At 32.4% G+C, this 13,329-nt stretch overlaps 1 protein-coding gene across 1 annotated transcript in view; it reads left to right on the top strand.

Annotated features, from left to right (window-relative positions):
* The first annotated feature begins 8,374 nt into the window (after positions 1-8,374).
* Positions 8,375-13,329, top strand: part of LOC127729945 (mucin-4-like) — a 40,780-nt gene continuing 35,825 nt past the window's right edge. The window contains exon 1 of the mRNA XM_052237929.1: positions 8,375-8,994. Within this exon, the coding sequence (XP_052093889.1) occupies positions 8,764-8,994 (231 nt within the window). The 5' untranslated portion in view covers positions 8,375-8,763. The remainder of the gene's footprint in view (positions 8,995-13,329) is intronic.

Genomic DNA, 13,329 nt, shown 5'->3' with positions numbered 1-13,329 from the left:
ATTTCTATTGAGAGAGAGAGAGAGAGAGAGAGAGAGAGAGAGAGAGAGAGAGAGAGAGCAGAAAGTTCGTCGTCGCCATATGTTTTTTTCTCAAAAATCTTCTTTTATCATGAAGCCCTCTAGACCAATTTCTAGATTTTAAAAAGTCAAAATTTCGAGATTTGAAAAGACAAAATTTCGAGTTTTTAACATTGAAATGTCAAAATTTTGACTTTGAACAAAAAAGTTCAATGCCAATTTTATTTTTACTATGTCCCTAATACGCTTCCGTAATATGCTATCTAGTATAAAGTTTATTATTTGTGTTTCTGTCAATCAACCAACATGTCCACCTTAACTAAAAATATAACCGCAGGTTAAATGCAAAGTTAAATTTATTATAGAATATCTTTAAATAATAGCAGATATAGAAAACCTGACAGGCACATGAATGCTCAGAATTTTAAGATCTTTCTGGAAACATTAAAAATGATCAGCAGACTTTCAATGACGACTTTTACCGAAATTTTGCTTTTTTGTCTATTATTATGAAAATTGAAATGAATAAAAACAAATTCCACTAGGTCTATTTTTTCGACATTGACAAAACTAATTTCTCCCTCGCCCGCCATTTTTGTTATAAACTCTTCTGCAGACCTTATTGAGAACAGGGCAAAGTAACCGGTTATGCACCGGGGAGATATATGACTAGGGCGGTTCTGCTAATATTACATACATACAAAGCTAATATTTTCATTATAAAAACTTATAAAAAATTCGATTGTACCAGACTTGTATGTTGCCAAATTTGATTTTTAGGTATTATTATAAGATAAACTTCATTAAACTAATGCTACTCCATATATCTTGAGCTCATCAACAACTAAGACTGGTTGATTGTAGGTTTACTTTTATCAATTCATTTCAAGACATTAAATTGGACGAATCACTATTTTTTCACTTAGCACTAGAGATGGCTTTGTATCTTTCAAAAAATTTATTGGTTGACTGAAACCGGAGAAAACGCCTTTCGATAAGTACCATATAGTTCCGGTTTTTCGTTATTATTGCAGGGTAGTTAATCGTTTGTAAAGTTTAAATGTTCATGTTTTCTAATCTTATTTTAAATGAACTTGAAGGACATTGAGCTCAAATCTATTGATGAACGAAATGACAAATATAGAAAAAAAAACCAACAACAAAAAGGCAAAAAAAAAAAGAAGCAAAACGATCACCTGTTTACATACTATGCATTGGCAATATTTCATTTATAAAAATATACAGTAAATATATATAGGATATTTGTCTATAAGATTTAATAAATAGTAGTAAAAATAAACATTTTTCCCAAACAAGGAAGACATCAATAAAACTTGTTTGCATATCATTACACTTATTGTTTGAAAAGTATCACTTCTCATGGTCTATTGGTTAAAACTTATAAAACAACCACCTTTGAACATAATACGAATGATAAATGATATGGGTGTAGTTAGAAATAGGATAACTTCACGTTTGTTTGTGTTCAGTTAACTCTGCCTTTGGCATGCATGTTTTATAAGGAATGTAAAAATTAACATTTTCTCAAAATGATATTTTAATATAATCTTTGGATTAGTTTACACATGCAGTCGCCTATCACTAGTTATATAATGATATTATTCAGTGCACGCAGAATAATCTGCATGATGAATATTCACATGCTTATACATGTAAAACGTTGAAATTATTCTGATAATTATTTTCTAATTTATCTAAAATATGTACATTTTTGAAATAAGGAAATGAAAGAAAAATATATTTTCTGTATTTTTTTCAATTAATTAAATATAAAATTTGATTATTTTGACTTTTGAATAAATTGCATGTTGCATTATTACTTTGCGGGTCTATGCAAGAATTTTTCGATTTAAAATTATCGAAAAAATGAGAATATAAAATTGAACTTCACAGAAAAACAAGAATGAAATTAAAGTGATAAAACAATAAAACTGTTTTGATTGTAACAACGAAATAGTGAATATGATAAGTATTGTATACCGGTTCAATTGAAAGAAAATATCTAATTTCGTTAACAATGATAAAAGTTTCGTGACTATAGGGATTGAAAATACATCAGACCCAGTTAAGTCTGCTTGATAACTCGTCTCACACCAAGAAACCGACTGTGAGCGGTTAAGAGCCAAACTCTACTATAAATAGACGAGTTGGCGTCAATGTCCTCATTGTTTTCTTTCCATTCTTATGTTTAGCAAATTGCTTTCCTCATTAATTCGTTTATACCTATTAGCAAATAATGCGACTTACCACGGGTATAAAACATTTTTCATGAGAAACACTATGGTTGCAAGGAGTACAGCATGAACGGCTTGAACAAACCGAGCACCTAAGTTTAAAAACATCCCATTTTTTCCGAGGTCCTTGAACTTATTCAAAATGATAACTACAACAGTTTGATATTTATTTGTAAAAATATATTTATTATTCAACTTCAAAAGGGGGGGTATGGTTTTTTTCCTAAAAAATATTCTGATACCCAATTTGATGAAAAAAATATTGCGGTCAAGCAGATGACAAAAAAAATATTATGAAACCAGATTTTCCCCATACCTAATAGTGTTAAATTTTAAAAAAATAATTTGATTGATAGCGTCGAAAAATAAAAAAAAAAATCTGAATCAGACAAAAAATAACCACCCCTTGAAGTTAAATGGTTGCTCCCTTAGAGAATAATGATTGTCTTGTCAAACAACAAAAAAGGTAATTAAGATTTTATGATGAAGACATATATAGTTTTAAAAAAAAGGAAAATTTTAATAAAGTTTAATACGACTAAAAAGTAACGTTTTATACCATGTTTCAAATAAATATTATAACCCTTGTCAATCACTGAGTTATTGTCATACAATGGTGTATTTGTTCCTATTTGTTGAAATTATAAAAGCCACTATCAATCCTCGTGGATCTTTTCATCAGTGTTCTTTATGATTTCATATCCTTATATCTGTTAGTTAAGTTAATGCTCGGTGCTTGTCTATGGTATTGTAAAAACTCCTAGGACTTAAAATAGTTTGTGTAACATATGAGCTGCGTCGGATAGAAATCGAACTTATGCAAGTGCACGTATACATGTACACATATAAGACTTTGATTGATTTTGAAACATTCAAATACGAAATAAAAGATGAACTTTGGTCTGTTTTGTAAATTTTCTTATAACAGCTCAGTTTTCGAACAGTTACAAACTTTCCATAGAGATTTTTTAAACCCGAAATCGGTCAACAGATTTATCGATATTCATTTGCATAAGGTCGATTTCTATCCGACACAGCTCATATATCATGAAGAAACGAAAAGGCATGGTGCACATTCATTGAAAAAAAAATCATGAAAATTTCTGCCTGATGCTTTCCTCCTTTTGATTCAATTAAGGGTACTACTGTTAACGGTCTGTTTTTTTTTTCCTATAAGAAAAGTTTATTTTTCTGAGAAATTATGCGTACCACGTAAGTGAATTGTTCCATGAAACTAGAGGCTCTACTATTTGTTTGGCTTCTAGATAATAGACAAAACTTGTTTTTCACCCCAATGTTCTATATTTTTCCATATCGGCCAAGTTGGTTAGAATGCGGAATCATCTGGCACATTTTTAAAACTAGATTTTCTAATGATGATTGTGGCTTAGTTGGTTCCAATTGGTCCAGTAGTTTCAGAGAAGAGTTTTGCAAAAGTTAGCGGCCTACGATGGACGTCAACAAACGACGGTTGTTAAGTGATGAGATTCTGAGTATAAAAATAAGGAGTTTTGGTATGATTGCCAATGAGACAGCAATCCACCAGAGTTCAAATGAAAAGTGGTAGGAAGCAATATATAGGCCACTGTACGGCCTAAACCTTCGACAATGAGAAAAATCCACACCGTATTGTCGGCTATAAAAGGCCCCGACATGAAACATGGACAGGCACATAAAGAATGTGACTGGTTTAAACATGTTTGTAAGCGCTCAACCCCCCTCCCCCTTTTTCACCTGGGACAGTGTTGTAACAGCACAACATATGAACAAACTGTAAAAATCAGTTGCCATTGGCTTAACTCAAAAGATCGGTACGAGACACAAAAACAACTAACATAAAAACAACAGACAATGCACCGAAATAAGAGTACTCGCATTTACTGAAAGCTAGTTCAAAGCCAATTACAACTAATAGATAAGTCATGTTCTCCCAGACTAAAGTATCAATCAGTACACATCCAATGGATTTAGTATAAAGACGTCTTAGAAACGTATGACCTTGTGCAATGCCAAAATATAAGTAAACAATATAGTTCATATAAACAGCTTAAGTGTAAACAATAGCTCACTTGACCCTTTAGGCCAGGTTGTCAACGTATATTTGTTTCGCCTGACAAAAGTTCCCTGTGAAACTTTTTTATAAACAATGTTATGATATCTGTTCTTGTTGGAACATATATTTTATACCACTTGTTCCGTTCACATTTTTTCTAGAGGTTATTGATGTGTAAACTGGGGCGATTAACTCACAAACTGAATAAAAGTCCGATGGACTTTTATGTAGTTTGTTAGTCAGCGACCCGGTTTGCACATCAATAACCTCTAGAAAAAATGTGTTTAATCCTTATAATTCTTAACCCAAACATTTGCAATATTTTATTAACAGCTTTTAGTACATTGGCTACTATTTACCATCAAATACACAATAGACATTTCGTAACTAAGGAGTAAGCCGCCATATTGACTTTCTGAAATCCATAAATGTTCGATTAATGCAATAGAATCTAAAATGAAATAACACCTACCTCAAAAAATTCATTTTAATGAGATATTTTTTTTTAATTTGAAGCGTATAAGACAAAGAAACGGAAAATAATCTTCATCTTGAGAGTTTTCATTCGCATGACGTCAAATTGTCCCATGCCGTTAATGCGCCAAGCTCATTCATGAAATTTCGCGGAATTATATATTATTGTAAATTTATACATTTTCCAAGCTTTAATGCAACAATTTCTTTTGATTATTCATTAGAATAGAAATAACAGTTATGTATTTGGTTTTTTTTTCAATCTCAATTTGCTTGAACACTTTGATCCCATGCATCTGTATCGCTCATTAATATACAGTCCGCCAAAAGTTAAGAACCACCTATTTTTATTGCAGCGAAATTTTTTTCATTTAAAAAAATCAGTAAATTCTCGAAAAAAAGGAAAATATTCATGTAGCAATTTTGCTAACATATACCATAAACAAACCGTAGACTTAAGTTTGTTCACGTATGCAGGTACTATGCATTTGAAATTTGCGTTCATAGGAATAGTGAAAATTACACAAATCAGAAACGGAATTTAAGTTTCACTGTGATTTTATTTTTTTACAACAATTAATCACCCAATATCATTAAAAGTCTCTACAAATAATATTTGGTATGTTCGGCAAATTTAATGTCAATATTTGAGTCAATAGGATGTGTAACACCCTCTCTTCCGGTACAGTTCCATAACACGGAGTCTCATACTCTGTACAAGCCTTCTGAACTTTAGTTGAGCAAATGTATTCCATTCAGCAACAATTGCGCTTCTTAAATCGCTAAGATTTTGCATAGGTGGACCTCTGCGATTGAGATTTCTGCCAATGGCATCCCAGACATGTTCGATAGGGTTCATGACTGGAGACATGGAAGGCCAAAAGATAGTGTCAATGGCTTCTTGCTCTTTGTACTCTTTGTACTCGGTTACAATCCTTGCCCTGTGTGGTCTAGCATTGTCGTACATGCACAAGGGTCTTAAAGAAAGTGGAGGATTATCAAAATGAGGGGCTACAATGTTTCTAAGCACCAAATCCCTGTATGTCTGTCCGTTCATGTTATCCTGCAGAATATGCATACATACCTTACAACAGTATGAGAAGAAACCCCATACTGTAACACCACCAGCAACGTATGCAGTCGTTGGGCAAATGTTGTTTTGGTCATTAGCAGTTTTATTTCCACGACAAACTCGTATTCTGCCGTCTATTGGTCGTAACAGAAACTGACTCTCATTTGACCAATGAACATTTTGCCAGCTTCTCATGTTCCAGCGTCGATGGTCATTAGCCCTTTGAAACCGGTGCCTGGCTGTTAGGGCAGGTCTCTTGACAACACGACGTGCTCTTAGGTAGCCTCTATGAAGTCGACGGACCAATGTTCGAACTCTAACATGACCATCTTGACGCCAGTGGTGTCTAAGTTGTGGGGTAGGAGTAAATGGGTTGGCTTAAACACAACCAATAAGGAGTCTGTCATTACGATCGGTAGTTAAACGGGGTCTTCCGGACCTTGGTCTATCATTTACAGTTCCTGTGTCAACATGACGTTGTAAAAATCTGACAATGACGGTGTTTAACATTGATATGGTTACCTATGCAACTAGTGCTCCTACCGGCATTTAACATGTCAATTGCTTGTCAAGGTTCAGTCACATATAACTTACCCCTTGCCATATTTCACAGTGACTTGGTGAAGGTCAAATTTCACCTGTGCAAGGGACAGTAGGAAGATGATTTAAAGGCATCGAAACAGTGTATTCGAAAAATTGTAGATGACCTTTAATAAAAAATTGCTTGGCGTGTTTATCGGAGTTTTTTTTTTTTTTGTCGTAATGAATTTTCTTAGTGTATGTTATAGGTAATGCATAACACCAAACATAAATATTTTTTTCGCAATAGTTAAAAAAATATTGCCAGTTATATTTAGGTGGTGCTTAACTTTTGGCGGACTGTATAGATCACAATGAATGTTATGAAAATAGTTTCGGCAACATCGGTCTATCGAAGTGTAAACCAAGGGGAAAATGCTAACCGACCAATCCAATTCAAGTATTAAATTTTGTAGATATGCAAATCATATAAGAATTATGAACTTATATTATGAAGGAACTTCTATTTCATGACAGTGTAGTTATACATTTAGCACAGTTAGAAACAAATGCTTCATAATCATAGTTATGTACAATGTATTTTCATTTTTCTTAATCTTAGATTTTTCAACTTATCTTGTATAATTTGTGTGAAAAAAACTACAATTTACAATGTATTCGAAATTATTCCCAACTTCAAGACTTTATACACCATATAAATTTAAAATTAAAACACTCATATCAATTACCACTTTTACACGTTTCTATTTGAGGGAAAAAAAAAGAAGTTGTTTTTGTTTATGAATTTTGCAGAAGATGTTACTTGAAAACGAAAAACAAAACAACAACAAGAAAATGAAAAGTAAATAAGTAATACGAAATACTGAATAAAAGCGAAAAAGATTAAGGAAAGATTGAAGGAATAATTAGTTATTTGCAATACAAAGCAAAATGCTTCAAATAAACTAGGAAGTATTAATCCTAAAGGGAAAACTATATATGCCTGCTCAACCACCTTTGGCATGAATATAAGTTCAGTGACCCATCGATATAACCGCGGAAAGTATAGGACACGTGTACTATTTCCATGTCTGCAGGCCTTTGCTCTGGGGCTGTTATTTACTTCCTTAATTTATTTGTATTGCAAGTGACTGTACAAAGTGGGTTTTTAAAACAAAATGAAACTTGAATTAATTAATTCAACTTATAGAAATAAATGTGCGCATATAATAGAGCATTTTTCTAGATAGTAGCTTAAATCTATAAATACAATATAATGTAAACTTTGTGGTGGTGTTATATAATTGTGGAATCTTGTTACAATGTAGTATACTCTGAAATAAATACGGGTTTGTATAAACTTGCTGAAGAATGCTGTACTACCATGACTACGAGAATTGGATATTAAAAAAAAAAAATGTACTGTAATAAAGGGGTTGAGTTTTGATGTTTAATCTAAAGATAAATTGAAAATTCCAGTTTCACTTTTGACGAATCAATACTAACAGGAAGGTATTTCTTGATGTGTGTTTATGATGGCAACATTTATCCATAAGTTACATAATGTTTTGTTAAGATGTACAATTGTACATAAATATTGTATTTAAACATATACATGATTATACTTTGCAGAGGTACTTTGTCAAACTCAGTGGTTTAAATATTTGCCAAATAAACAGGTCAACCTACACATGAATGTAAATTCGTCGATCTATTTTAATATCCCATGTAAACAATAATGTATTTACATCTATTTATTGTTTTACAACAATACACAATAAATACTTTAACAGTCCATTCATTTTTTTCTGTGTAACCGCTGACCCATGAAGTTATGGTATTTGATATTACGCCGTATGTCTTTGATTCAACAAATATTGTTCATGCCTGTGGGAAAATGTTTGTGACGTCATCAATATGTTATTGATCATGATGTCTGATAGGTGCAAACTCACAGTGCAATTAAACATCGAAATAAAGCAAATACACCAATTCCAGACTTTTAATCACCCTCCGCCATGTTTGTTTAACGCGTCAAGCGAAAATGAAGTACTTAGAAACATCTGTCAGTTGTATAAAATGTAACCACACCCAGCCTTTTACATTACCAGATGACCTATATTTACACGTTAACTACACAATCATATGGTTATAAGTTAGGCCATGATATAGGATGTTATGCATTGGGAAAATTAAAACGGAAGATGAATAGTTGCGACTGTGTTTATTATTTGGAATTACAATGTTTTAAAGTATGGATTATTTAATTTCAAACGTGGAATTTTTGTGAAATCATTTTCCTGACGAAATGAATGGTAAAAAGAATTCGTCAGGATGTAAGATTTCAAGATCAATGCCGTTTTTAAAATATAATGTGTTCAAATGTGTTAAGAACTAATCGGTTCAGTGTTAAGTTCTTATTCTCATTAATCACTATAGTAAACTGTGCGATTTTGTGTAGTGGAATTTCACTTTCCGAACTCTACCCCTTCAATTCAACGTATGGAGACCAACTAACACCAACAATTGACGACGGTGGTTCCGATAAAATTAAATTAAAAAGAACATTCAAATTCTTTGGAAAAAATTACACCAATCTTTACGTAAGTATTAGTATGTGTTCTTGAAGTGGTTGGCACGTGCACCCACGGTTTTAGTATATTGCATTCTGAGATACACGTGTCAACAAGCACTGCACGTGGTGCATGATGCAAAATGCAGCATTACATAAACGATTTCTTTAGATTGCATGCATAAATGTTGTTCATCCAACATTGATCAAACTTGCCATTGAAGTTTATCATTATGCCCATGCACCCATCCTTTGTTTAATGAACAAGGAAGCGCTTACTGAATATATAAACAAACACAAAACATGAGTCACACAAAATCAACATTTTACGTTATGAAAATTATGGTTCAATTCCTCTTCTTCAAACAAAAGGTTTTCGTTGGTAAACTCTAAAAACTCACGTTATTTAATTTTCGCAAAGACGAAAGACATACAGAATTTTGACAGTAGCACTTTTATTTAGCCAAAAATAATACAGTTTTTTTCCAAAGTTTACGATATCAGTGTATCTTTATACCATGAATTCTGTATGGCAGCCAGTATTTATTTGTCATTCCCTCACAGAACCATATTTCATACTGTTGGCTTATTGGTTGGACCTACTCTTGCTTTTATTGCTCCTGTTTATCTTCTGATCACCAACCGGTCCAAATATTATTATAAATAAGACCGGGACAGCCGAAGAATAATTAATTTAAATTGTAATGAAAACGAAAAAAGTTTGGAAAAAGAGCTAAAAATGTTTCTTTAAAAAGGTTTATTAATCATACAATATTTACGATATTGAACATCATTTTATAAACCCTCCATGCATTCCAGAAAAGGGATATTGCATTATTGTGTTTCGAAAGCTTTTGTTCCGTTTAACATGTTTAAACAAAACATGCAAACCCGAATGAAAATTTACATGAGACTAATGGAATTATATATATGTATGAATTCTTTAATTGTTTAGTAGTAGTAGTATAAAATAAAAATAAAGTCATTTCGAGCCACAGGTCTGTTTATGTAACATAATTATGGTCTTTCGTCAGATTCGTATAGGTCCGTATAGTTTAGGGAGATGACCGCTCGGTCTATAAACTGCCATATACATGTCCTTTACGTGCCACGAATTATTTGTTAAACTTTAACTGTATGTGTATGAGAAAGGAATTGTGAAGAATTATGACATATATTTCTGGCATTGAAATGTCTACAGTGTATAGTTATTATCATCATTATACATTCCGCCAGTCAATAACAATCAAGGTCTGACGTAGGTGTATTAATTGCCTACACCTACAAATTTATTTCCTGTCTCAAAAATTAATTCATCATGAGTTATTAATAAGATATTAAAATCAAAGTTTAGTGATTATATATGTATATAAAATTACAAGATATTGGAGATAATTGAAGCTTATCTGGATCAGGGGCAACCATCTGTTCATTCCTAAAAAAATGTTGTCTTTTGTTATGCTCTAAACGATATAGAAATGTTATAAAGGTGGAAGAGCGAAATCTAAAACGTGAAGAGCAAAATCCCAAATTGATAAAAGAAGGAAATAAGAATATTAGATTCTATAATCGAATTTTACATCATTTTACGTGTTTTAGTCATCTGCATCTTTTGCTAGTACAATTTAGTATCAGTATCGAAGTAAAACCACACAAGTAGCGCTGGCCGGAAAACACTGACCTGTGATGCTATCAAGCTGGTGATGAGTAACCATACCAAACTTGTGATACCTTCAAGGACTAAGTCTTGTAGAATACCAGGAGTAACATAGACAACTAAATTCCCCCATTCATAACCCAAAGGATTATGGTTACTTATAACATGTATAATTTCATTGTTTGTACTCCAAAATGAAAATAAATTACGCCATTGGTCGAAGAGCTAAGGATGTTGCTGACCAGTCACAACATTTTGGTGTACGCTTTTGAAAATAATATCCTAAACAATAAATAACTCAATACCGAAGTGAAGTTATTTTGATACAAGTCTCGTGAGTGGTGCTCTGAAACCAAAGATTTGAAATCCGAAAGTATGGAATATTCCCAATACAATGGATAGTTTTAAATGATATCACGTCAAATAGTGTAGTGTAAGATAATGAAATTAAAGTTTGACTTCCGAGAATTTGTTGAATGTTTGAATAACTTTTAAATCGATTTATTTATTTACCTCATCCTAATTAAGTAAAATGTGGCATTTTTTTCAATAAGATAAACATTGATAAACTCATCAAAGATAACAGGCTTTTATTCGTTCAGTGTATGTTCACTTGTGTTAATATGTCTTTTGATTGAGTTAAGCCATTTCAATTGATATTTTGTAGTGTGTCTTTCTATGTTGTGATGTTACACTATTGTTTCAGATAAGGGTGAAGGTTGGTACCTATTAAAACGTTTAAACCCGCTGCATTTGTTTGCACCTATCCTAAGTCAGGAATCTGATGTTCAGTAGTTGTCGTTTGTTGATGTGGTTCATAAGTACTTCTCGTTTCTCATTTTTTATATAGATTAGACCGTTGGTTTACTCGTTTGAATGGTTTTACACTAGTCATTTTTGGGGCCCTTTATAGCTTGCTGTTCGGTGTGAGCCAATACTCCGTGTCGAAGACCGTAATTTGACCTATAATGGTTTACTTTTACAAATTGTGACTTGGATGGAGAGTTGTATCATTGGCACTCATACCACATCTTCTTATATCTATCTATTAAAATTTTGTACGCCAGACGCTCGTTTCGTCTACAAAAGACTCATCATTGAAGCTCGAATAAAAAAAATTAGAGACACCAAACAAAGAACAAAAGTGAAGAACATTTAGGACCAAAATATCTGAAAGGTTTTGCCAAATGCAGTTAAGGTAGCCTTATCCTGGGGTAGCAAATCGTTATTATTTCGAAAAACTTTATGTTTTGTAAACCATTTTTGTAAACAGTTAATTTATAACTAAGTATGACCATATCAATGATAATTCATGTCAACACAGTATAGCTGACTACTCTGCTGCATGATGATACCCTCAGGGAGGAAACCTTCACCAGCAATGGCATCGACTCATGCAGTAGTTGTTGTCGTCTTTAAAAGTCAATGGTAGGAAGATGTAGTCATATAAACGTTATATTTTTCTTCTATGAAGAGTATATGTTGCCTGCAATTCATTATTTATGTCAACAAAGCAAAACTTTCATCAAGAACGTTGTCAAACCTGTCTTCAAGGTTTTTTCCAACAATGAATGTCATCGATGGCATACAAGACCTTGACTTCTGTTCTTGAAAACAAACATGAGTTAAATATTCAATTATGACTGCTATTTAGAAAACAAGAAAAAGTACAAGAACATGTTTTATTACCAATTAAGGGCCCACAAGGGGCATTTAGAGCATACATGTATAAGGACATATCTTGCAAAAGCACTACTCAATCCCCGATCCGTGGAAATGTACGGACAATAATGAAACAGTTAAGTTTTAACATATTATATTGTGCAAAACAACAACGAAAGGATAAGACATACATGACATAAGTTTTCTTTATCATTTACACAATAATGCCATCATATTTTTATTGAATATCCTGCTGCATTCATCGTGACTTACCATAAAATAAGTTCAAATGGCTGGAAGACTCCCCTTTCCTAGATTATTAAAATTTATCATTTTGCATGAACTATAATATCATGGTGTGAATTATAGATACCTTATCAGGCTATCGCCGCAGGAGTGTATCTATATAGTATGCTCAAAGATACTAAAGAACAAACATGTGAATTCAATTATACATAATAATAACAATAGTTCAGTGAACAAGACTGGAGTGTAGTTCTTCATTGGCTTTATTAGATATGTTACAATACGTCAAATGTTCATAATGTGTTGATATGACAATGTTGGATTGCTTTTTGCTCATTATTATTATTAAAATAAGAAAGAATCTAAACATACCCAACAGTCAAAATATTTACCAAGTCAACATCCGAGAAAAACTGCTGTTGTTAGCTTTCAGGAAGAAAAAAAACTTATTCATATGAAAATCTTCGAAGTTGATTTATTTTGTTCGTCATACTATTGACATTAATGTTTAAAGTGACTTGTAGGCCCAAAGGGTCGGGTTTTTTAATAATTGTCGAAAACACATGTCACTATAAAAAATAATTTAGGTATATTTAGTTAGCTTTTAAATGCAGTTCCAACAAAATTTCTTTTAAGTACATTTAGATAGATCATAATCTGTAAATTTAATAATTAAAGTGTATCTCATATATCAATTATGCACAAACCGTTAAGTACGCTGCATGGTACCAATTTCGACATGTGCATTTTAAAATACGCAAATGCAGGAAAAGTCGATTAAAATTACTCATGCGCGAAATT

The sequence above is a fragment of the Mytilus californianus genome, unplaced genomic scaffold, assembly GCF_021869535.1.
Source record: "Mytilus californianus isolate M0D057914Y unplaced genomic scaffold, xbMytCali1.0.p SCAF_2, whole genome shotgun sequence".
In the NCBI taxonomy this organism is placed as follows: Eukaryota; Metazoa; Mollusca; class Bivalvia; order Mytilida; family Mytilidae; genus Mytilus; species Mytilus californianus.
Note: the sequence above shows the minus strand (reverse complement) of the source record. Positions and strands in the feature narration are given on the sequence as shown.